The sequence below is a fragment of the Stereum hirsutum genome, assembly GCF_000264905.1.
Source record: "Stereum hirsutum FP-91666 SS1 unplaced genomic scaffold STEHIscaffold_2, whole genome shotgun sequence".
In the NCBI taxonomy this organism is placed as follows: Eukaryota; Fungi; Basidiomycota; class Agaricomycetes; order Russulales; family Stereaceae; genus Stereum; species Stereum hirsutum.
Genome location: NW_006763132.1, coordinates 2609117 through 2632303, shown reverse-complemented (window position 1 = coordinate 2632303; position 23187 = coordinate 2609117). Strand labels below are relative to the sequence as shown.

The 23187-nt window shown below is 50.6% G+C and overlaps 9 protein-coding genes across 9 annotated transcripts; 5 read left to right on the top strand and 4 right to left on the bottom strand.

Moving 5' to 3' along the window:
- Positions 1 to 43: 43 nt before the first annotated feature.
- On the bottom strand, positions 44 to 2168 carry STEHIDRAFT_153025 (uncharacterized protein; the record flags this gene model as incomplete). Its single annotated transcript, XM_007300058.1, has 12 exons — positions 44 to 483; positions 540 to 570; positions 630 to 800; positions 854 to 928; positions 989 to 1003; positions 1061 to 1146; positions 1207 to 1283; positions 1342 to 1379; positions 1433 to 1561; positions 1625 to 1759; positions 1819 to 1957; positions 2026 to 2168. The coding sequence occupies 12 exons, from the start codon at positions 2166 to 2168 to the stop codon at positions 44 to 46; spliced, it is 1479 nt and encodes a 492-aa protein (XP_007300120.1).
- A 998-nt stretch (positions 2169 to 3166) lies between these two features.
- Positions 3167 to 4290, top strand: STEHIDRAFT_165704 (uncharacterized protein; the record flags this gene model as incomplete). The annotated part of the gene is made up of 2 exons (XM_007300057.1): positions 3167 to 3208; positions 3283 to 4290. 2 exons carry the CDS (start codon positions 3167 to 3169, stop codon positions 4150 to 4152), a joined length of 912 nt encoding a protein of 303 aa, XP_007300119.1. The 3' UTR covers positions 4153 to 4290.
- A 129-nt stretch (positions 4291 to 4419) lies between these two features.
- On the bottom strand, positions 4420 to 6413 carry STEHIDRAFT_144693 (uncharacterized protein). The gene is made up of 3 exons (XM_007300056.1): positions 6087 to 6413; positions 5835 to 6022; positions 4420 to 5742 (listed from the first exon to the last, which is right to left on the bottom strand). Exons 1-3 carry the CDS (start codon positions 6355 to 6357, stop codon positions 5521 to 5523), a joined length of 681 nt encoding a protein of 226 aa, XP_007300118.1. The 5' UTR covers positions 6358 to 6413; the 3' UTR covers positions 4420 to 5520.
- Positions 6414 to 9191: 2778 nt separating this feature from the next.
- Positions 9192 to 11285, bottom strand: STEHIDRAFT_118456 (glutathione S-transferase). Its single transcript, XM_007300055.1, has 7 exons — positions 10869 to 11285; positions 10671 to 10799; positions 10206 to 10604; positions 9862 to 10067; positions 9657 to 9771; positions 9473 to 9573; positions 9192 to 9385 (listed from the first exon to the last, which is right to left on the bottom strand). The coding sequence occupies exons 3-7, from the start codon at positions 10374 to 10376 to the stop codon at positions 9328 to 9330; spliced, it is 651 nt and encodes a 216-aa protein (XP_007300117.1). The 5' UTR covers positions 10377 to 10604; positions 10671 to 10799; positions 10869 to 11285; the 3' UTR covers positions 9192 to 9327.
- Positions 11286 to 11538: 253 nt separating this feature from the next.
- Positions 11539 to 12958, top strand: STEHIDRAFT_165701 (uncharacterized protein; the record flags this gene model as incomplete). Its single annotated transcript, XM_007300054.1, has 5 exons — positions 11539 to 11563; positions 11622 to 11916; positions 11972 to 12315; positions 12398 to 12495; positions 12572 to 12958. 5 exons carry the CDS (start codon positions 11539 to 11541, stop codon positions 12956 to 12958), a joined length of 1149 nt encoding a protein of 382 aa, XP_007300116.1.
- Positions 12959 to 13548: 590 nt separating this feature from the next.
- Positions 13549 to 16427, top strand: STEHIDRAFT_91475 (FAD-binding domain-containing protein). Its single transcript, XM_007300053.1, has 17 exons — positions 13549 to 13890; positions 13967 to 14086; positions 14140 to 14238; positions 14298 to 14333; positions 14390 to 14407; positions 14474 to 14539; positions 14599 to 14703; positions 14755 to 14882; positions 14939 to 15022; positions 15085 to 15193; positions 15266 to 15430; positions 15533 to 15730; positions 15794 to 15916; positions 15984 to 16017; positions 16076 to 16127; positions 16182 to 16216; positions 16278 to 16427. Exons 1-17 carry the CDS (start codon positions 13609 to 13611, stop codon positions 16337 to 16339), a joined length of 1716 nt encoding a protein of 571 aa, XP_007300115.1. The 5' UTR covers positions 13549 to 13608; the 3' UTR covers positions 16340 to 16427.
- A 272-nt stretch (positions 16428 to 16699) lies between these two features.
- On the bottom strand, positions 16700 to 18427 carry STEHIDRAFT_128284 (uncharacterized protein; the record flags this gene model as incomplete). The annotated part of the gene is made up of 6 exons (XM_007300052.1): positions 16700 to 17308; positions 17379 to 17433; positions 17498 to 17639; positions 17712 to 17932; positions 18053 to 18299; positions 18394 to 18427. The coding sequence occupies 6 exons, from the start codon at positions 18425 to 18427 to the stop codon at positions 16700 to 16702; spliced, it is 1308 nt and encodes a 435-aa protein (XP_007300114.1).
- A 1133-nt stretch (positions 18428 to 19560) lies between these two features.
- Positions 19561 to 20391, top strand: STEHIDRAFT_118453 (uncharacterized protein). The gene is made up of 3 exons (XM_007300051.1): positions 19561 to 19680; positions 19735 to 19916; positions 19987 to 20391. Exon 3 carries the CDS (start codon positions 19987 to 19989, stop codon positions 20185 to 20187), a length of 201 nt encoding a protein of 66 aa, XP_007300113.1. The 5' UTR covers positions 19561 to 19680; positions 19735 to 19916; the 3' UTR covers positions 20188 to 20391.
- A 326-nt stretch (positions 20392 to 20717) lies between these two features.
- STEHIDRAFT_128282 (MFS general substrate transporter) lies at positions 20718 to 22900 on the top strand (the record flags this gene model as incomplete). Its single annotated transcript, XM_007300050.1, has 9 exons — positions 20718 to 20910; positions 20971 to 21084; positions 21146 to 21211; positions 21264 to 21458; positions 21512 to 21770; positions 21834 to 22054; positions 22124 to 22255; positions 22316 to 22406; positions 22468 to 22900. The coding sequence occupies 9 exons, from the start codon at positions 20718 to 20720 to the stop codon at positions 22898 to 22900; spliced, it is 1704 nt and encodes a 567-aa protein (XP_007300112.1).
- Between the last annotated feature and the right edge of the window lie 287 nt (positions 22901 to 23187).

Here is a 23187-nt window from a genome sequence, read left to right as displayed (position 1 = left end):
CAGTAGAATACATCAACGAGAACCACGATAAGTAACCGAACCATTAACTCGAAGGACTAGAGCCAGCGAAGGTCCATATTCTCGACTCTTCTGAAATTGGTGTGTACGTTTCTGGCTGATCCTCCTCATACCAACACCCACATCTGAGATCTGGTTCGGGCCTCCATTGAGAGGCGATAGCGAGATATTGTGGTTCCAGCGACATGACGGTGTTACGTGACTGCTCCTTCAGCCTGCCATGAGCTACCTCCAGAATGGCGAGCTTTTCCGAATGAGATATCAAGTCGACCTTTGCGCGATAACCGTCTGAGATTTCGCTCAGCGAGCGCGGTTTACCAAACATGTTGTTTCCGCCCTTGAAACGCATTCGTAATGCGACCTCAGGCGCCACATCTAGTAGAGGAAGGGCCTGGCTAGAGCGAATCGCCCGGGGCAGGCGGTAGTCGAAGATAACGAAATGTCCGTCCTGGTCACCGTACTTGTCTGTTCGAAATATCCATCAGAATCTGGGATGAGTGCAACAACCACACAAAACAGACCGTATGAGATCCCATTTGCTCGATACAGAAGCTGAATTGAGTCTGTTGTCAGCTCTTAGAGAACTCCGAGTGGTCGATGAGATCACTGACCAGCCTAGTCAGGGCATTGAATCGATTCCATATCGGTGCATTCAGCGTTCGCTCCTCTGCTGATAACTCGTTCGGAAATTCGTTCAGCAGAGGATCTACTCCATATTCAAAATAGGCAGGGTTGATGGAGATGTATATACGGCCCTCTGCGTTGCTGAAAACGTCCAGATCCTTCAAGAGTTCGTAAGCAGTGTTATCTATGGAATAAAATTGATACGACGTACATATTCATCTATACGGTGTAAGGAAGAACTACGTTCGGATGTCACATCCTGGCTACGAAGGTAATCTAAACCTGCCTGTAAAGGGTAATATATAAGCGTGACCTCCTGTGGAAGGAAACATCGTCATGAACTTACCGCTACACTCGCAAGCTATGCGGTTCCATAGTCAGTGCGTGGATTCGTGATTAGAAAAGAGAACAACTTTACCAGTTCTGAGATCAATTTTAAGGATTTGCTGGTATCCATGGTCATGAGTGCAGAACCAATTACATACTGGGCCTTCCTATCGTAATCTGCATCGAAAAGTCAGTCCGCACACTCGAAATTTTCACAGCTCAGCACAGATGCGGTACCTCCTCGTAACATGATATACGGAGAATAGCTGACGGAATCAGGCGATACACCGATAATTTGGGGCAGATTAGGATGGCTGTCCACTAGAGTGTTCAATACCAAACCGAAATCTAGCCAGTTAAAGGTGCACCTACAATATCCTTGTCCTGCAAGAGAGAGCTCTATCTCGATCCTATCCGGAATTCATGAGACAGTACATCAGGAAGAGAAATAAACAGATATTACCTTCTTGGCCTGACTTCCTTCGAAAACCATGACCATCACTCTCTTCCCCTTGTGTTCAGCCGAGTGAATGCGATAACCTGACCTGGCGGCGAGTTCTTGTCGTAATTCTATCTCGGTCGGCTGAACGATCTACGCAAGTATTTATCTGTGAGAATCTATGCACGAAGGAATACTTCTTTATTAAAGACATACCAGCTCACTGTCGATGGTCTTGCCTGCTATAGCTGGGGCGACAGCGTCCCCAATCCTTGTAACGTCAACTTCGATGCGCTTCAAAATGCCTAAGGAGGCCGAGACCTTTGTCTCCACGGCCATGGTCATTTTGACCTGGGGTTGATACGGTCGATGATACGAACAGATTTAACTTTTTCGAGGCCGACACGTACCCCAAACAAGCTCAGCGCTCTCTCTAAATTCTGCCGGTGAAGCTTGATGCGACCAGCTATTCGAACCTGACATAGCATCTGATACCATAACGATTTCTTGCCTAGAAATTCGAGGTCGGTTTTGATACCTCTCAGCGATCTGTCAGGAGATGCGACAGTTAGTGCTTTGGATGCCAGATACTTGGCCCTGAATAAGAGTGAACTTACCCCTCGAAGTCTACAACATGTTTGAGCGTCTCAGGACTCACAGAATCGACACCCTTCATTGCATCATGGATAGTCAGTACGACCTCGGCGGCATATGCGGCGAGGTCCTGACAAGTGGCCATGTTATCCCGAGCATCCGACATGGTTTGAAGTATACTAAGCGCCAGTCCCACGGCGCTATTCAAGAAAGGGACTCCGCTGCTATCCGCAATATCCTGTGAGAAAAGCCGCGGTCCTGCAAGTGAGGACTGTGACTAGGGCTGGGAAAAGAGAAATACTCACATGAATACGTTGCAGAATCCAGATACTGGACGCCAATGCGACATCCCTGCGTCCATCCGATGATATGCGGTCGGTAGCAAGCCTCATTTACGCGTTTTGAAGGAGATCAATAAGATAGAGATTGTGTGAAGATGTTCTTCGAGAAGTAGTCCTCTTAAAAGTAGCTGCACGGCCGGTTCTCGAAAGATATCAGATGTGGCGGTGGGGTAGCAAGATAGGCGTCTTGTGTTGTGCGAGGCGGTGCGCACCGCCTGAACAACAGTACAACGGCATCTGAAGATCCTGGAAGGAGCTGTACGAGATGGTCAAGTGACGGAACGCCCCGAGAAAGGGTAACATATATAGCAATCCCTTCAAGGTTGGGTGGCTGTTTATCAGTCGGCGAGTACTAAGTAGCGACACGTATGGACACGTATCAGCATAGAGTTGAGTCCAAGCAGCCTGAAACATCTGGCTACTCACGTTATTGAGATGTTAGGTTCGCACTGATAGCACAAGGCAAGCACAAGCAGTTGAGAATGCGCCAGACAAGTCGAGAATGGGATCGAAATTGATAATCTCGAACGTCATGGACAGGTTATTGAGAAAAACAGAACGGCCACGGCTGACTCGAGCAGTAGGTGGGATTGAATATTTGAATAAAGTCAAGCTTTTGCAGGAGTTGATCACAGGAGTTCACAGAACGTAGACGCTGCACTCCCGAGGTACTTATGGTAGGGGAACGAGAACCGCAGAATATTCTCGGGCCACTAATCATTTTGTTTGATTTGATCGCCGCTTGAAATCGATATCGCCGGCCCGAGCTCTCCCTCGGAGGAGCCTGTCGCCACTCGCTCGCCACCTTCACTCAATGACCACCATGATCCTTCGCCAGAAATCTCTGGACACGCTTCCAGTCGAGGTTCTTCTATTGTTCTGTTTCAGTTTTCCCTTGATATAATTTACTAACAAAATACTTTCTTCATAATTTACCAGCTGCTCTACGAGATCTACTTCTTCGCCCTGTCAGAGCACCTCCCACTGACCTGCAAACGTCTCCACGCCGTCTTCAAACATGCACCTCCCTCAGTCCACGCAACATATCTTCTCAATCGTCACCAAATATTTCTAAACAAATCCACCGCGCCCAAACCGCAACTCCTAACAGTCATCCTCCGCTACCCACTCGTCACAGAAGCCGTCCTCTCCTCTCTCCTCGCCCATCCCATCGTCACATCCCATCCCCACCTCCTCATCCAACCCCCACACCTCCCTCGCCGTCTCTTCCGCTCCTTACAACAACGCCAACCCAGAAGCATACCCCTCAAGGAACGCCACGCACCTCTGCCGTTCCTAAAATTCCTGTATAATCATCCGAAGATCCCGAGACCGGATACGAACGCACATGAGGGCTATGCATTGGCTAGGGCTGTATTGGCCGGTTTCGTGCCGTTGATAGAATTTCTGCTGGATAATGGCGCAGATCCGGGGCTGAAAGGGGGTATCGCTGTGAAGGTGGCCATCCAGATGCGGGATCTTGGGTTAGTGAGGATGTTGGTCGAACGAGGATACACGCCACCAACTACCGATACAACTACAGTTCCGTTCAGCTCACGAAGGTCAAGCTTCGGTCGCAGAATGGAGGCCGCTGTGGCTGATGCGGGCAGCGGTGGTGAAAACGCCACTGTGGCGTCTGGAGCCAAGAGACGGAGAACGGAGGACAGGATGAAGGTGACCCCTGGATTGCTTCAGACGGCGGTGAGGCATGGTGCGATGGATATAGTAGATTGGATGATGAAGGAGAAGGGGTGTGTGCCCGACATGAAGACAATTAGCTTGATGATGGCGATGAGGTCTGGACAGTAGACTTGGACGAGCATTCATACTCCTGACTCATCGACCAAGCTCAAGCATCCAGCAGGAGGTTAATGTTAGGATATCTATTTGTATCTGTGCCTTCCTCGTAGTGGATATACCGAGTATTGGATCTGTGGAGACTTTACTTCTCATGCTATGAATAAATTCGCTCCCATTTAGCACGTCCTGCCGCGGAGATCGCGGAGACCAACTCGTGCCCTCTGAGCGCCGTATTTACAGTAACTACTGTATTCGGTTACACATCTTGAAAGACGAGTAACCACCCTTTAGACAGGATGAAGACTATACAGTCTCGAATACGCAATAATATTACTTACAGACGTGTACATACTTATTCGACATGAAAACCAAGGAAGAGAGAGTAGGAACTGGTAGAAGTACATGACTATCCAAAAGACTGCAGACGCACAAGACATTCGAACATACATCGGTCCATACAAAGTAGATGGTGAACCATAAGAGAACGGAAAGGCAGGAGAAAGGGAAGCTAAAGAAACGGACGAAGAAGAGGAGAAGTAGAGTGCGTGAAACACGAAAATGACCAGTCTATCGCGCACAGAGAAGGCAAGAGGATAAGTATACATTGATGAACACTTCAGACGGTGGATGGTGGACCAAATTGGAACGAATGGCGAGGGCGGCGCTCAATAACGACTGGCGATGAAGCTGAAGACGAGATCGAAGGTGGAGACGAAAGACAGGTAGTATGATGTGTGACGTATGAGTGCAATGGTGATGACGATGATGAATTATGTACGCGCGATGCGAGGTGTACAATGAAAATCGAACGGTGTGTAGGACGTATTTTGGCGGTGATCAGACACGATCGTGCAGCGGCTGCGCAGACCGAAACGAGTATAGACGGCCGCGACGACCGAGAGCGCTCACCATGAAGGAGACGAGCCGCGTTGGAGTAGGTAGACAGCTCGGGTCACCTGCGGTGAACTCCAACAGATCGATGAGCGCGCAGGAAGGCGTGTTCGAGACGAGACGAGCACCGCAGACGACGGTATTGTTGTTGTTATAAATGATGGAGACTTCTCCTTCCTACACTCGTCGTTTTATCAGAGAGACTGTTGCTCCACTTCGGAATTAGGATGATGGTACAATGATGGAGACGGTGATGAATCACAGTCCGATGACGCGAGAGACAGATGAACGAGACGGAATGCGTGTGGCGGGGGATGGTTACAGTGACCGTGAAGTGAGACGAGACGGGATCGAGGTACAGAAGCCATGCCGATGCAGCAGAATGTGCGATGGGGGCCTGTGCGATGGAGGCCGACGCCATACGGCTGAGATCGATGAGATGAGGCCGTCAACGACCCTCGTTTCGACTTGATGCATCCAGATGGCTCAGTTGAACCCATCGAAGTGGCCCTTCAAGATGCGCTCGCCCATGGGTGACGGCGCTCTCTTGGGCTTTTCGGGTGCTCGGACGGCAAGAGTTGTGGCCCTCCTCGCCCTCCTCTCGCCCGATGCAGGACTAGCCAGAGAAACAGGTGGGGATGTGGCGATGGTGGAGGGTGGAGGGGTAGAAGGACTAGGTGGTGACCCAGTTCGGTCAAAGCCGCTCGGCTGATGACGCAGAGTGTGTAACATTCAGTACAGGTTTGCGTACAAGCCGGAACGAGGATAGGGGCGACGGAAGATAAGAACAGGGGACTCACTCTGAACCCTCCACCAAGGGAGAGTCGACGAAGGACCCCTACGCCGCGCTGGTGCTGAGAGTGCTGAGCCGGAACAGGGGCCGGCTGTGCTGGCGTAGCAGGGAGGCGGGAGTTACCACCCCAGGCAGTGGACGCACGACGAGCGTGCATTGAGGAAGGAGGTCCATCTGGGTCGGGCGCCTCCTCATCTATTCGAGGCCATTGTGTTTAGACTATACACACCCTATCACAGCAAATAGGTACAAAACAGACCTTCGAAGACAGGGGCGTTGCCGAAGGGCGGGGTACGGAATGGAAACGTGCTGGGCTTCGTCGGAGAGCTCAAGAAATACGACAGAATCGGAGAAGATGCAGAGGGCGACGTCGCCACCTTGGGTGAATAAGCAGATACGGGTGTTTGGATAGGTGGCGACGATGGTGAGCTGTCCGTAGACGAGAAAGACACGCCGCGACGGCGAGAGGGCGAGTTTCCGATTGGAATGGGCTCAGAGTGGGGAAAGTTGTCACGGTTATCGGAAGACATTGTGCTGTTTATTTTGTTGGCAAGGTTGTGCAGTGGTGATGGGGGAGAGAAAGAGATGGAAGGAAGTGGATGAGTCGCAGCCAAGTATATATACCGCTTGGCCCGGCGACCTGTGGTGCTCGGCGTTGCAAATTCAGCTACTCATTCTAGTTTCACAAATAACCTTTCACGTCCGTTTTCCCACACAACTCCTTCGCTGTTTCCCCACGGTCTCACACGTCTCTTACAGCCGGGAGCAGTAGTGCATAATCTACCCCACAATTCGCAGCAGCTGGTGCTTCAGTTGAAAGTATTTTTTGACAGCGGAAATTATTTAAAAAATGATTTACAAGATCTTTTCTCTGTCGCCGAACCTATTTAGTGTGCACAACGTGGGAACTGTTGTCTCCCAAAAACGGACGTAAACCTTCCGAGAGCTTGGCCCACCTGACCCACCGATCAATGCTGGGGATCGTCATGTGGCTCTTACCCCGCATTCATTTCTCGACGGAACCAATACCAAAGCGGTAGCGCTTTGGTCAGCTGCTCTCCTAACTCCTTCAAACCTCTTGCCAATATTTACACGTTCCACAGCGGTGAAGAACTGGATAACGAGTATCCTCTCCTAGATGATCTTGCTCTGCTGCTCTTGCAGCAGGGTAATAAGCATCGTTGCTGGCACCACGGTCGAGACTTGGGCTCTAGGTGGGCTGGACTGAGCGGTGCTTCGCAGCATTCGACCGGTCGCAAGACAACAAAGAAAGGATACGTCCTCGGGATGCTGCAGACCCACGACGAGGCACTCACGCGGGACTCTGTGAGAGAAAACATACCAGGTCGTCTCCTCAAACGATACCATCAGTCGCGCTAGGTCTCGAGGTCTCGAGACCCGTTGCAATCAAGATTTAATCATCCAGCTTCCCATGGCAAAACTTTACTGCACATACTACATACACACACTCGCCCGCGCGACAATCCCTGTTCACGACATGTTCATATATGTAACCGGGTAAGAGAACTTCGCGTCTTGGGCACAGTCAGCGTCTGAACATAGCCTGGTCCTGTCTGGGTCATTTCCATTCCGACACGACCTGTCTACAGCACTTGCTGTCCCTGGCTAGAGCCCTAGACTCTCATGCTTGCAACAATAGACCGCAGCTATGAGCCTAGTAGTTCTCCTCGAAGATGAGAAGTTTCTGAGTCTTGAAGACATACCTGTATACATAGGTCAGAGCACGTATTCGTCCCCGAAAAGGTATGTTCTCTACGCCTGGTCGGCAGACGAGATGGAAGCGAAAGAATAGCCTGTGTTCGTCGTGTGAGCAGAAAACACATCGAACACAGGAGAACATTGCGCCTGAGTAAGACAAGGTCCCCACATGACTCGAGACCTGTGCCGATGTGCTTCGAGGAGATGAAGAACACTCTGACAAGACTTCGCTCTTTCCGAAAGGCAAAGGTTAGTGGCGCAGCCTAAGACTCGGTGGTTTCACAATATTTTTGAGAGGTCGCGATGTTTGGATCCCCAACACACTGGGGAGACGTCCGGTGAGCTTGAGAGTCACGGGCAATTTGTTTACCGCGTTGACCAAATGGTGAGTAGGTTGAGTGGAGTGAAAGGAAGCAGCGACCTCCACTGGTTATTTTGGTGTGGATGTCCCGGAAGCGCATCGTGGCGTCGAAGCAGAGCGCTTGCTCGCACACGAATAACTCGAAGAATGGATGAAGTCGGACTTTGGCGCACGGTGGAATTGGAAGGATAAGTGGACTGTGCAAGTCGTCTAGTATTCCGCTGTCAAAAATAGTGGAGAAAGAAGGATCGATAGATCAAGGAATCGAGGATCGAGGATGCATGAAACGAATTGTGAAGAAAACAACGTTCTTCAGGCCATGAGATGTGAGGCCGAAAGACACGTCGTCATCGTCTATATCATCGTTCATATCAGTAACCTCTACCGACTGAGAAGCAGCGTATACATGATCAAACAAGGGAATACGTATCTATCTTCGGCTTGATGACACGACGTCGAATGACTTGAGCATGGTCATGTCGGTTTTGCCGTATAGCAACTGACCGCATCATCGTCAGCAGGACTGTGTATATCCCGGACTCCGGAGCCTGTTCACTTGCCAAGAAGTCAAGACATGGCACCCTGTTCGAAGGCTCTCAGCCAAGACCCAGAAAGACGACAATGTACTGAGATATACCATGGTAGGATTAGACTCAGCATGCTCGTTCCTCTTCTTCACGAGCAAACTTGGTTCGAAATTCATCAGACGGACGCAGGACTTCGTAGAGCATTCTTGATGACCACTTCACGTCTGTCGTCACTATGATCGAAAAAATACTTCGCAATGAACGGCCACCTTCAGGAAAAAGAGACATGACCTCAAGGATGAGCTCAGAGTTCTTCCTCAACGAGACTGATCGTCCAATCAGCGTGGTCAGTTGAGAGCGATGTTTTCACACGTCAAAATTAGAGGAGTACCGTGACGCTTATCATCTTGATGTCATTGGACCATGACGGGCAGCGTAACTGGCAAGGAATATAGTTAGACGGATGTGGTTTAGGGTAAGAGGACTCAGGAGTCTTCATGTAGGAAAAATGATGGATGCTTACGGTATACGGCAAGGCCTCTGTGACAGGGGCAGTTTTTTGACTTCAAGGTTGTCCAAATGAGATGATGGTGAAGTGGAGAGCAGTGAACTCTGTCATTGTATCTCATAGCCCAGTCCCGATGCGGTATGCGAAGCCTGGCAATCACTCGTGTCCTTCGGGGACCTTGTTCGTGATACATACGGGGGCTTGACAACTCTTTCGGAACCTAGCGCAAACGATATACCGAACTTGACGTGGTCCTCAAGACAGAACATATCGACATGTAAGCACGACTGCAGCGTCCGTACGTATGAGTACATATCGATAAAAGAGATGAATATTCGATGAATACACAGATCGAGGCCAAGTGACTGATGAGAGATGATCGATATCAAGCACCGTCCTGGACAGCGGTCCACGCCGGGCGAGACGATATGTCTTTCCACCACCTACAATCGATAAATCGAAAAAAAAAGCATTGAGTACAAAGAGGAAACTTTTTTTCAAAGGACGAATGACGCTCTAGAAGAGCTTACCGAGCGACATTTGGCCTATCAGCGAGCGTGTCAACGCCGTGGCCTGCGACTCCGAGCAAGTGACCATAGGGGAGGTGGAAGATGTCGGCGAGAGTAAGATCCTGTAGTATCATTGAGCGCGACAGCTCATGTTCGGAGGTCTACGGATGGAGCGGGAACTGAGAATAGGTGGCTTGATACACACCTCACCGCCGATATATTTCTGCTTGCTGAGTATATTCTCGTACGCGTCAAGCTTTGCGTTCAACGTTACGAGGTGTGTCTTAACTACTTCTTCGTCCGTCGTCTGATTAAACATGCTACAAATCTGATTTAGCGCACAGGACTCGTTGAAAAATCAAAACGAGTGAATCAGGGATTGGGATTTGGGACATAGGAAAACCACGCACGGCTTGAACACCTTCTCGCCGACAATCTTTGAGGCGCTCGGGTCGAAATCACACATCTCAATGCTCGCACCCTGCTCGAACTTGGCAAACCTGGAGATCTCCGCAGTTGGGGGAAGGAGGGGTGGTTGTGGGCCCTGGGAAGCGTATTTGGCGGCGATGTACCGGCAGATGGCGCGAGACTCGTAGAGTATGAATCCATCGTCATCCTAGTGAAAGTTATATACACAGATGAGTGTGAGGATCAAGCGAAGGACGGAGAAAGGGAAAACCAGAGGAATTAGACGATATTGAAGATGATATGGCTGAAATGGTCCAAAGAGAAAGGAAGGGTTATAAACACGCACGATGTAGGGGATCTGACCAAAGGGTTGAATTTCCTTGTAGGACGGGTCTTTCTGCACGCCCTTGGTTATATCGATGACGATGAGCTCATAGGGGACATTGTGCTCTTTGAGAGTGACGGCGACACGCTTGGTGCAGGTCGAGATGGGGAATCCGTAGAGCTTGAGAACCATCTTGGACGACGATGAGCGAAGGTTGGACGGTATGTTGCGAGATTGAAAGCGAAAATAGAATCGCCTTATGTAGCCAAGGGGTGAGTGAATGAAGCGTAAGAGCTGCAAGTCATTCCGACCAAATTGCCGAACCGCTGTAGTTTGCGAGATTTCGAGATGTAATCTTTCAAAGCACAAGATGTACCCAGGCGATGTCCATTCTCGTCTTACAATGTGCACTCGATGTTTCTGAATAGTGAGGATGAAAGCACTCGTAAATATCGCTGACCATCGAGGTGGTTTGTTGGCGCTTACCAAGGTCTATCTTTCCTAGCGTCATGCCTTTCTCGTCAGCTATCCTTCACTTTGACCGAGTCTGCAACCTCGTCCTTGTTCTCTCGTTGTCTTTATGCTTTGCTGACTGTCTTCTGGGAGATTATAGATCTCCATGGTCATACTGATTAGCTCATGGTTTGCCGATTTTCGTTGGGCGAAAGACAGGTTGGCACTCACTGAGTCTCAACGCAACCTCCCCGCTGCGCCAGTGCGTTTGGGACTTTGTGGTGTTTACTACTATGCAGAAAGGCGGGAAAGTTGTGAGAATCATCAAAAGTGAGGGTGCCAACAACAAAGCTTTTCATGAGATAGAGTTGCACATCCTCTGTGACCCCGTACTTTACACTAGGAAGGTTATGAGACTATTGAAAAGGTACATCACCGTTTGGTCTAACAAACATGCGTTTGATCAATGACCTGCTTTTCTCACTTGAATTAGGGCAGCTCTCTGGTGGATCCAGTCAGTGCCCCAATGTCTCCCGATGTCGAGACACGGCATGCTGCTGTGAGTTCTGAGTTCCCTGTATTTAACAGAGTTAAGCCGAGGGCAACTTTTCCCGGAACACTTGTCCAAGTTTCCTCGCGTATCAGTGCCTATCCCAAAAGACGTCGATGAGCCTTTCAGCAAGAGACGTGGAGTACTACTTACTCGAAAACAGTATCTCAACCCGAGCCGTTCAGCCCGGGCCCCGGGGCCACCCGCCACCCACACAATCAATGTCTCAACCTGTGCCACGTGACGTCATAGACTACCTTTGTCAATTCTGAAAAAGTAATTTTATGTTGCCTTTGCACCTCACCCCCAGCGCCCGTACTGAAACGCTTATACCGTACACTTTCTCTCAGTATGGCCAGACGCGGACAGCCAGCGCGTTCGTCTACATGCTTAAGGAACGTTCAAGATCATCACACTGACAGACTCGCACTCAGGCTCGGACGGAGAAAATTCCAGTGGGGATCGCAGCGCTCAAACTATATCTCCTTCGTCATCTAGACCCGTACGATTCGGCCCTTCTCTTCCTACAGAGATTGTTTACAACATCGCTGCTTTGACTCTTGGCGACTTCATCGCATGTCTTCTTCTTCGCCCAGACGAGGACCATCGATCTTGGGGTGCACGAAACGCCTTCTCGTCTTTGCTGCACGTCGATGCAACATTCAGAGCATGTACCCTGAAGCTCATGAGCTATCTTTGGAAGGATGAACTTGTTAATGCTCGAACTGGGTAAACGGGTTTTTGTATCGTCCACTGGATTTAAGGCTCACTTTCTTGATGGCAGCGCGATCGTGAATTTCAAACCCGTCCTCACCCACCTGCGTGTCTACTCCTCACTTTCTCACATCGAGCCAGCACGTTTGTTCAAGGACAATCCACACCCTGTCACTCGCGAACGCAGTATCCGCCGCCCCCTCATTCCATTCGTAAAAATGGCGATTCCTATCCTTTTGGCGGGTGCTCGTGCAAAAGATTGGCTAGAAACCCCGGCATCCATTCGGTCAGAGCACGAAGACTTCTTTGAACAGTGCTCCACTACGAGTAATCATGTTCCTGCTGGGCCACCGATGCTGTTGTTAGCAGAGGTCCGGGTGTATGTGCTCGAGCGATATTACATATGGAACAAGCGTAAGTCCAGCACCAATATTAGCTACGACCTGTTTGCGGATAAATGATTTGCTTGTCCCTACACCTCTCATACTAAAATCAGTCAGGGCGATCAATGACGAGGTTGAAATGTTGGCACCCATGATATATCCTATCAGCCGCATCATACATGCGAGAACTCGTGATGAGGCACTCGGAGCCGTATGTCACCTTCACATTTACGCCAACCTACACCGGTACCATGATTCTGCTCATTTAAGCACTGACGTTCTTGTAGGAACTCGTAGGCTACATTCGAAACATTATGCCCCACCATCTCGAATACCGAGATCATATCATACACTTGCAACTTCTCCATGCGCGCATGCTCGCGATCCCGCAGCATGAGGTCATTCAGCCAACAAGATACGAACTCGGATGCTTGGGGTTCTTCGACACTGTGGAACAGCTATCGCGGATGCTCAAGGAGGATGCAAACCCACCAGGAGATAAAACTGCAGACACCACGAATGTCGAGCGGACCGTGGCCACAAGACTTGTCCGGTATTGTTTGTTGAGGCTGGAAAGTTCGTTGACGAAGGAGGAGTGTGAAGCCTATATCAAGCCGTCGTTTGAGCCTGGATATACGTGGTTTGATGTAGAGAGCGTGACAAGCGAAGAGTAACCTGAGAATTCCAATGTAATGTGTATTGCAATTGTTCTACGTTCACCGTCCAACATGGACAATATCCGATATCGTGAAGGTTCGCTTTCAAGATAAAGGCTAAGCGCTAAGCCTCCGGATACCCTTCACCGCAGAGTGCTGTAGACCTCTGTAGACTTTAGAAGAGCGACGAAGTTCAAGACTCGGAGTCGGTTTTGCTCCATCCGAGACGTTGCCCTGGCAATAATGACGCTTGGAAATAGCTCGATCGCCGACGATGAGTCGACTGCACCGAATTGCACCTCTCACAACCAACAATCAAGCACTCTCAAGTCCTAGTCAGGAACCAGCTGTTATATGTCAGAATGCCTTTCCAAAAAAGAAGGCCGTGCGCTTTGCGGTCCATCGGCGCCATCCGCGGTTCAAAGCGGTTCTATACCACTCCTGCTGTATGCTCGCTAGCCGCTTTTGCCGACACCTCCGGAATGTTCTCAATATTCTCGAGACTGATGCCGATATAAACGCGTATATATTTCAACCATCGCCTTCCTCGCCTACTCCGGAACCCCATACACGCTTCACTCGTTCCATCACCACTGGTGCTCCTGCTGAGAAGTTGGTGTCACTCTTTTGCCAGCCCTTTCAACTTTGCTTCGACTTTGGCTATTACTATGATGATTAGCCTAAAGCTCTCGGCATTCTTTATCTTCTCTGTCAGCAGTGCCGCTCGTGTTGTGGCGGATGTGCCCGCCAGCTCAATCTCAAGCTCGCAATGGCAGACGCTGAACGACACTCTTGGCGGTAAACTACGCACTGCACTCCCGGTCTCCGCTCCTTGCTTTTCAACAGTCAACGGGGTGAACGTTACGGTCGACTCTGAAGCCTGCTCGAATGTCGAAGCGAATTATACCGACCCTTTATATCGCGTTGAACAGTTTGGGGCATACATGCTTGTGGGTGTTCGTCAAGTTTCCTAAGACCTTACTGATGTCCGATGAATGTATCAATTTCGGCTGGCTTCGAATGTAGCCTCAATGGGAGACCTGCCAATCGACCTCAAAGAAATGCTTGCTGGATGACACGAACACCAGCAATCCTTTGGCTTGGGAAGACAGTACCTGCTTACAGGGCAGTGTACCTCCATATTTCGTGAGCTGTCCATACGCTACCTCCAGAAACATGTGCTCAAACCTTGTTCCCAGATTGATGTTCAGAATGCGTCAGACGTACAGGCCGCGTTTGCGTTTGCGCAAGACACTGGCGTTCGCCTCTCAATCAAGAACTCCGGGCATGACTACAAGGTGGTCCTGCTTTGATTTTTGTTCGGCAGATCTCAGAAACTGAGCCTTACTGTGATCAGGGTCGGGCGAGTTCTCCGGATTCCCTGTCTGTTTGGGTGCGTATTTCCTCTCCAATTTCGCGACTTCTTCAATTTATTGAACGTATGTTCAGGTACACCACTTGGACTCAGTAATGCATCTCTTCCCTTCCCTGCAGCCACTTTACGCCACTCCTGACAGAACATGCGGTCCTTAGATAACATACGACGCGAACTTCTCGCCTGAAGCTTGTGGTACCACATACAGTGCCATGACCGTAGGGGTAATATACATTCTCACTGCTACTGTGTGGCTGCTGTTAAAGCTTCGTCGTGTATCTAGGGTGGCGCTGTATTCCAGGCCATTTACGAGTTCGCCGAAGCCAACAATATAACATTTATCGGAGGATACCATCAAACTGTGGTGGCCAGCGGCGGCTGGGTTCAGGTGCGCGGCGTTGTCACTACTTTATCATGGTCATTGCTGAACACCCCGTAGGGTGCTGGTCATAGTATACTCTCACCGGTCTATGGTCTCGGTGTCGACCGCGTGCTTCAATTTAAGATTGTCACTCCCGACGGCGAGCTTCGTGTCGCTAATGAATGCCAAAACCAGGATCTGTTCTGGTCGGTCTTTGCTTTCTGCTGTGTGAACGGCTGTCCTAATATGACTTTCGTTGCAGGGCGCTGCGCGGTGGTGGCGGTGGCACCTTTGGTGTTGTTTTGGAAAGCTCACATATCGTCGAACCGCAGATGTCTCTTCGGGTGTACGTGTTCCTCGATGAAACTTGGCGCTGTTTCTCTCTGATTCACGCATACCGTGATACAGCGCATCCATCTCTTTCACTCAGACCTCCGACAATGCAAGGGATTGGTTCGAGTTCATGGTGAACAGCTCAGTGAAATGGGCTAATGAAGGCTGGGGCGGTCATATCGGGGTCAGTCCATGTTCACCGTCTCTTCTGTACCGCTCGTGTGCGCGCAAACTAAACAACTTCCACTAACGGCAGGTCAGCACTCTCATCCACGTCAATCCACTGCTCACACTAGCAGAGGCGAACGCCTCTATGCAAGAAGTGGCCGCCTTCGCCATCTCACAGGGTGGAAAGGCAGTGATCGAGGAACTACCCTCATGGTATCAATTCTTTTCGAAGTACGTTACGGCGTCTCAAAGTGTACGTGGCATCCTCTATTCATATTCTTTACCATCCTTTATCATCTTCCTCTGTGGCGTCATGACTGAAACTTCATTCCCTTATCACATCATCTATCTCCAGGCTGTCGGAGGCCAAAGCATCCTTGGCACACGCCTCATCACCACCTCCGTCTTTGAGGATGAGTCAAGTAGCGAAGCCCTCGTCGATGCGCTTGTCAACACGGATGACCTCCACATCGCCGTAGGCACGCCTGTCCTGTATAATGCCACAGCCAATTCTACCAGCTGCACGCCGGCATGGTACAAGTCTTTGTGGACTGTATGTCTTCTCGAACTTAGCCATCGCCGATACCTATACTAATATGTGCGTATCTCGACATAGCTCGGTTTCCACTCAGTATGGGACTACAACGCCACAGTTTCGGAGATTGCGTCAACGTATCAGGAAGTCTCTGACCTTTTGCAGCCTTATCGTGACATTACACCCGATTCAGGGGCTTACACCGTGCGTTTCCTCAGTATACGGGGATCAGTCTGCGATCTGACGCTGACAACGCACCGCACATACATAGAATGAAGGCGATGTATACGAGCCTAATTTCGAATGTGAGTGCCGCTGTTCATGGATATCTTGTAAGCTAGCGTTGACGCAGGACTCCCCTAGACTCTTTCTGGGGAGACAATTACGTTGCTCTTCTCGCACTCAAGCAAAAATAGTATGCCCCTTCTTCCCGAGGTATCATGAAATCAGACTCACGGTGACTTTGTAGCGATCCTTATGGTCTGCTTGATTGTTGGATGTGTGGTAAGTCAAGCATAATATGCCTCAAACTAGTAATCGCTGACTGATCGTATCTTGGGTCTAGTGGGTTGGACAGGGGCACAAGCTCCCCGGTACGAATGTTACTTGGACATTAATGGCCTGTAAACATCTTGCGGTTGAACACACTCCTTCTATATTATTTCTTATTTGCGCTTGAGATGCACACAATCTTCGGATCTCCATCAGATATAGCCATTTGTTCTCGGTGAACGGTTGACGGTGAATGTCGTGCCTTGAAAGTTTACACCATTCTTTCGAGTGACACTTCAGGTACACAGGAGCAAAGTGTATCCTAGCGATCTTGATGCTTTGGGAAGGAGCTATAACAATTTCGGGAACGTAACACAACACTTAGCATAAACGCCAGTCTGATAAGGATGGTCCCATTTCGACAGATATTCAGAAGAAAAACCATACGTGGGAGACATACTAGTACACATTAGACATTCAAACCGCCACTCCAGTCTACGCCACCGGTGACCGAGGTGCACCACCATCTTTCTCCAGCCCAGAACCTGCAAACGCTGTATCAGGACTCCACCCCGCGTCCGACTCATCCTCGATGCGCCCCTCCTTCGCATCCGAATGCCTACTGCCCTTCCCACTATAACCATGACTATCTCCGTCGTCGCACTCAGCTTCCGCTCGACTCGATCGAACCGGCCCCAGGACCACCGTATCACGCCTATCCGTGTCCACCTCCATATCCACCGTCACCGCCAGCGCCGTGCCGTGCCTCGACCCCCAATCATTCACTACCCTCCCCGGACGGACCCCTCCGCCCCATCCCGAGCGAGTGCCGTCGATGGTCTGTACGCCTTCATCCTGGCTCCTGTCGTGTCTCCAGAACTGTATCCCGGAACCGAGGCCGGCTCGAACTGGACGGGCGTTGGTGTTCCAGCGGTCACGGTGGATGCTGCTATTGGTATGCTGCGAGGTGACCTCGTCGGAGCTGTTACGGGGGATATACTGTCCGGTGAGGAAGAGTTCGTCTTCTGCTTTGTTGAGGCCGATGAATCGATAGATGGCCGTGGCGATCAATGCGAGGTTACACACGATGACGGAAATCGCAGCCTGGATGAGAAGAAGAACGAGTCCTGTTTCAGAAAAAGGGCGCGAACGCAGAAAATTTTGCAATATCTACCTCAACGTTCGCTGTGGTGGCTTCTAGCAGGCCGGTCGGGCCTAATACAAACACACTAGCGGAAACGAAAGTTAAAAATATGAGCACCCAAGGCCGATGTAGAATTTTGTGGTACTCACCCGTGGACAATGCTCACTACGGTCGTGAACACGCTCGCGCAGAATATGGCCATCAGCAGCCGGTATCTAGCACGCGAAACAGACAGGCCCCAAAGTAGGTGCAATGGAATGGCAATAAGGATAGAATCGCCGACGAAGTCCGCTGTATTCATAATAAAGATGTTAGTGGCGAATCCAATTCCGAAGAGAAGAAAAACGAATAAAAAAAACTGACTGCATAGCTCGAGTATGCCTACATCCATGCCCAAATGACACTGGGGGTTAGCAAGAACTGTCCATTCCGGCGCGGTGGTCACGCATCGCGGAATCTTCTGTCCTAATAACGCAATCGCGAACGCAACGAAGAGCCAGGCGCAGTATTTGGCGAGTTGGTGTAGCTTGAACTGGACTGGAATGATACGAATGAGAGCCGTGAGCATGCTCAATCTCGCGGACCTGTCAGCACAATACAATCCATGACAACTTGTCAGCAAGTGCGATGGCGACGATTCGAAGCCTTGCTGCGCCGCCGAAGTTCGGATTGGCGGTCGAAGGTCGTGGGATGGTCGTGCTCACCAAAGCGTCAAGGTAAAGCAGATCGATGCGAACCAGTAGGCTATAACGCGAGTGTGCACCGACTGGTGGAAAGGTCCTATGGCGGGGGTATCTGTTCGTGTCCAGACGGCGGCAAGAATAATCAAGGTCAAAGGAAGACATAGGGCTGCGAATGCATCGTCCCATCCCAGACGCTGAGTCCTGGTACGTTGGACGAGTCGCCATGACGTAGTAAGGATTGCGAGGACATGAAAGATCGTTATCACCGCTGGACCATGAAAAACAGACGGTTCGCGGAGAGAGAGGGTGTCTGATCGTTAATACTCACGATTCTATACAGAAATAAAATCGGGACAACGTACCTCGGGCTGTTGGTACAGAGGGCTCAGTAGTCATGAGGAAGCATCGGGGAGGAGAAAGCAATCGCAATGCTTGGACGACGGGGTGATATTATACCGTTCGGCTCTGAAAGGGCGCCGTACCGTAGGAATGGACCAGTGTTGAAGTCTTCGAAACCTCGCGAACAACTCACGAGTCGCTTCTGTTTCCAAGTGCGTATGACAGGAAGGAAGGAAGGAGACTCAGCAGGAGGTGGGAGGGCGAGGAGCCCTGCCCTTACCGAGGCTAACGCTTCAGACGCGACGGAAGGACGTATCTCCGCCAAGATTGCATATCGCAATACCACGAGGCTCGCTACCGCGATCTGCTAATTGGTCAAGCTTCGAGGATTGCCCGAGGAATATTTGAAATAATGACGAACTTTCCATGGCGTGTGTGGCGGTGCTGGTCGCCACTGCGTGAACGAACAGGCGCAAGTATGTGGCACCTAGAGTAAGTAAGTCCTGTCTTCGGTATGCCAGGCGATACACTAATTCGCAGAATACCACACCACAATGCTGATGCGGAAAGCAGAGCATGGTTGTTTACTTACTCTGAGCATGGGGAAGAAGAGAGACTGCTACGACGACATACTTAACATGCATTGACAACACTAGACTATTAAGAACTCGACCATAAAATCCTGCCCTCAGATGAATATCCGCGTGCAGTCGTTACGATGTACACGAGACGACTGTTCTCCTCCCGAAGGAGTGCCTCATGATTTCGAAGTTGTTCAAGTTACCGAAAGTACTCGATGGCGAATAGTGAAGGTAGGCTGACTACTGGTTCAGCAGGGGTGGTTATCAATTCAGAGCTGAATCCATTAGACATTGGTAAGCCACCTGTATGTAAAAGTTATGTGGACCTGTGTCAGGGGTGGTGGAAAGCAGTTGAAGCCGTTCGGCGAGCGCCAGAGAGAACCGACGCTCTTTACTTAGATAAGTTTCCCGAAAAGGCATGTTCGAAATCAGCGGGGTACTTGAGGGCAGGTTCATTTGACCTGGCAGGGCCACCGTGGCGCGTTCTTTTTCATCCTCACTGCTCAGCGCGATCGTCGTCGATTTTCCGTCCTCCGACTGTCAGTCACCAAGTCTCTGCTCTTGCATATGAATTAGTAAGGGCAATATGCACTTTGGGACCTTTCACTTCGAACTCAGACCTCACGGCTGGTGCTTTGGCAGTCGTGTCTGGCGAGTTTTGGGACTAGGCGGAACTTGTGCTTCAGAGCAACTTCAGAGAAGAAGGCACGCAGAGCATTCTCTTCTCCGGTAGTATATTAGTACTCTGCCCTGAGAGTAGGCTGAGACTTACTTACGGGGTAGTTTCCGCACTTCTTATGGAGTATACAGTCCGTCTACTCTCTCTTCGGCGGAGACTTCGAGCTACCTCACAATACTACGGCCTTTGAGAGGATTGCCAGTGTTGTTCAATCACTCTAACGCTGCACCAACGCATACTACTGTATGCACGACCGGATGTTTGATTCGTATAAAAAGCAACTGTAGTAAGCCAGGGTCATCTTCCCCGTTTGTACGGCAGCTCACGCTAATAAGGACGATCCTTGCTGTTTCCAGATGCATCATTCCACGCATTTGCCTTCCTCCGACCGTGCAGCTTGCATTCCCCACGTCAAGAATAGCCCCATTGGAGCAGGGGCGACGATGGCAGCCTGTATGCCCCAAATCTGGCTCAACAATACTGATTTTTGGCGATCGGGGGCTAATGGTCTGGGCAAAGTATACGGCGACACCAAAACATGCGGCAATATTGGGTGAGAATTTTTGACGACGACGGCGGACGAGCAAAGTCGCGGCGCGGTAAACCAAGAAAGGCAGCAGCACGGGTCCTGGAAAGGAAAGACGACGTCATCGCTGTCCCGATCGGTTGCCCCGCACTGCCAGTTGTTCCGCTATGTTTCGGTTCAAGCATCTCTACTGTCGAAGACAGGCATTGTTTTCTGCATGTTTACCAGCCCACGGGCATCACCTTCGTTAAACTCGTTATCTTAAGCATGTCGCGAAAGATGCAACATCAGAATAGTCGAAGGGGTGCTATTCTAGGACTGAATAAAGATGGGGTGACCTGTGCCCTTCCCGCGCGTGGCCAGCGGAGGCAACTGGGTTGACTTGGCTGACGATCCAAGGCGCCTGTGCGCCTGATGTGGGAAATAATAGCGGGTTGGCTGGCTTTCCGTAATTCATTCATTTCCTTACGTCGAAGCATCCATAACTATCCTTCTTGCAGCCCGCTCTGTCCAATCTACCTCCCCTTATCGAGACCTCGTGGGGTGGTCAGCGCGCTCTTCATGCCGCATTCCATGTTCTCGACTATATCATCTCGGTGGACAGCCGCCAGCAGTTTATTTCCCTCCTCGTCCGGTTCCTTCTACACCAGAATGCGTTACGCAAAGTCCAACGACGAATTTATCGGCACCGTTGAGCCCAACGCGAACGTAGAGGATAATGGAGCACTTCCAACGCTTCCAGAATCCGACAGCGGTGAGGGCGAGGCGGTAAAGACACGCCCGAGATCCACGTCGCTCGCTTCCGTTTCGACAGGAAGTTCAATAGAAGAGCAGAAGATTATGCTTGTCAACAGAGCTCTCGATGATACAGGCTTTGGATTTTACCAAAAGAGTATATTTCTTCTATGTGGCTTCGGCTACTTTCTCGGTGCGTCGTTCAACTCCTCTCCTACGCGGTCTACGTGTTCACACGAGCGCGCCGTGGACAGACCTTGTTTGGGCACAAGCATTTGGTCTCATTGCTACTCCACTAACTCAGGAGCTTAATGTTAGCTGTGAGTCTTTTATGTCGGAGTCTATGGTGGTCTTTCTGACGTATTGCATCAGCCGGAGCTTCAGGACACCTGGAAACTGCTTTCGCAACCGGCCTGACCGTTGGCGCCTTCACCTGGGGCATCCTCGTCGACGTCATTGGCCGGCGATGGGCATTCAATCTTACCCTCCTCATCACGGCCACCTTCGGCCTTCTCATCGGTGCTCCCTCAAGTTACACAGGCGTATGCATCCTCGCAGCCTTCACAGGTGCGCGCAACTTGACCATGATTCACGAGCATCAACCTGAGTTTGTCGGGCAGGTTTTGGACTGGGTGGAAATATACCGATAGACTCTACTATTGTGCTCGAGTTTGTGCCACACAGCAAACGATGGGTCATCGTCGCTCTCTCCGTGTTCCAGCCTCTCGGGGTCATCGTTTGCTCCGCAATCCTTTGGGGCATCATTCCATCCTACTCTTGTGATCCAAACCCGGACCCGATAACGGGTCCGATACCTTCCTGCAGAGTTGCCTCTCCTGGAACCCCTTGCTGTAGCCGATCGAATAATATGGGCTGGAGGTACGATCCAGCTCTCTCGCTTGCCAATCCGAGTGCTTGTTGATCTCATCTCTGGTCTGTAAGATATGGGATGTTCACGCTAGGTGCAATCACGCTCGCTTGCTTTCTTGTCCGGTTCTTCCTCTTCACATTCGAGGAAAGTCCCCGGTTTCTTATAAACCACGGTCACGACGAACTCGCCATTAAGTCTCTGCACGCCATCGCGAAGAAGAATGGAAAGGAGTGTCTTCTATCCCTGCAGGATTTCCATGATCTCGAAGACGATTTTGGTTCCCGGAACAACCGTTAGTACTTCATCTTTCTACGCCGGTTATGCTCAACGGTGTGGCTGATTACCATGGCATTCTGTTCAGGTTCGCAAGACAGGCAGGATGCGGTAAAGAGCAAGCTGACAAGTTTGATGCACCTCAAGCCTCTACTCACTCAGCCGAGGCAATTGTTCAGTACCCTCGTTTTGTTCCTGGTTTTCATGTGCGACTACTGGGGTACGCACCCTTGCTATTGTCGAATCCACACCATGCTCATTGTAAGCTGTCTGTGCTCAGGTTTCACCATTGCCGGATATTTCCTACCCATCATCCTTGCCCAAAAGGGCGCTTCAAGGGATATACCCCTCTCCGAGACGTACCGGAATTAGTGGGTACCCTTCTCGCCCATCATTTCACTTCAGCGTTAACGCCTTCCATTCCATGTTCAGCGTCCTCATCGCCATCCCCGGCATTCCCGGTGTGCTCCTCGGTGCCTTCCTCGTCCAAAACCCCCGCCTCGGCCGCAAATACTCCATGTTCCTCTCCGCCGCCCTAATGTCCCTCTCCCTCTTCCTCTTCACCGTCATCGACTCCCAGAGCGCCAACGTCGGCTTCAACGCCATGGAATACTTCTTCCAGTCCATGTTCAATGCCATCCTGTACGGATACACGCCCGAGGCGTACCCGAGCGTGATAAGGGGCACGGTGTTCGGGACGGCGAGCATGTTGGGGCGGTTGACGAGTATCGTGGCGCCGTTGATTGCGGAGGGGTTGTTGAAGAAGGGAACGAATGGGGTGCTTTATCTGGCTGGGGGAGGGGTGGGGTTGGCGGCGCTTTTGACGCTGTTTTTGACAGAGACGAAGGGGAGGCAGTCGTTATGAGTGAGGTGGAGCGCGAGATATACGTGCACGGATATTTATTCACGGCGCAAATCTTCTTGGAACTCTTGGTGCCACAGTGGGGGAGGTTGTTCGAGTTGCTGTGTCTTATCATATCGCTTTGTTGCTGGTTACTTTACATCATGTACCATAAATTGAGTGTCTCTGTCTACACTACGCACCGGTCTGAGGTGCTTCCTTGTGGGGCCTCCTGTAGTAAATACTTAGGTAGCTATTCGCTATTGACTTTGATCTACCAATGCATTGTAGAGGAGCAATGTACGCACGCA

Excerpts from the sequence above, each read along its gene's own strand:
- STEHIDRAFT_144693 (XM_007300056.1), bottom strand. The coding sequence starts at position 6,357 with ATGTCTTCCGATAACCGTGACAACTTTCCCCACTCTGAGCCCATTCCA. Across the intron at positions 6,023-6,086 it reads CAACGCCCCTGTCTTCGAAG|ATGAGGAGGCGCCCGACCCA; the intron begins GTCTGTTTTGTA and ends GGCCTCGAATAG. Across the intron at positions 5,743-5,834 it reads CCCTTGGTGGAGGGTTCAGA|CCGAGCGGCTTTGACCGAAC; the intron begins GTGAGTCCCCTG and ends CTGCGTCATCAG.
- STEHIDRAFT_118456 (XM_007300055.1), bottom strand. The coding sequence starts at position 10,376 with ATGGTTCTCAAGCTCTACGGATTCCCCATCTCGACCTGCACCAAGCGT. Across the intron at positions 10,068-10,205 it reads TTGGTCAGATCCCCTACATC|GATGACGATGGATTCATACT; the intron begins GTGCGTGTTTAT and ends AACTTTCACTAG. Across the intron at positions 9,386-9,472 it reads GATAGGCCAAATGTCGCTCG|GTGGTGGAAAGACATATCGT; the intron begins GTAAGCTCTTCT and ends TATCGATTGTAG.
- STEHIDRAFT_91475 (XM_007300053.1), top strand. The coding sequence starts at position 13,609 with ATGATGATTAGCCTAAAGCTCTCGGCATTCTTTATCTTCTCTGTCAGC. Across the intron at positions 14,239-14,297 it reads ACTCCGGGCATGACTACAAG|GGTCGGGCGAGTTCTCCGGA; the intron begins GTGGTCCTGCTT and ends TACTGTGATCAG. Across the intron at positions 15,917-15,983 it reads CCGATTCAGGGGCTTACACC|AATGAAGGCGATGTATACGA; the intron begins GTGCGTTTCCTC and ends GCACATACATAG.
- STEHIDRAFT_118453 (XM_007300051.1), top strand. The coding sequence starts at position 19,987 with ATGCATCATTCCACGCATTTGCCTTCCTCCGACCGTGCAGCTTGCATT.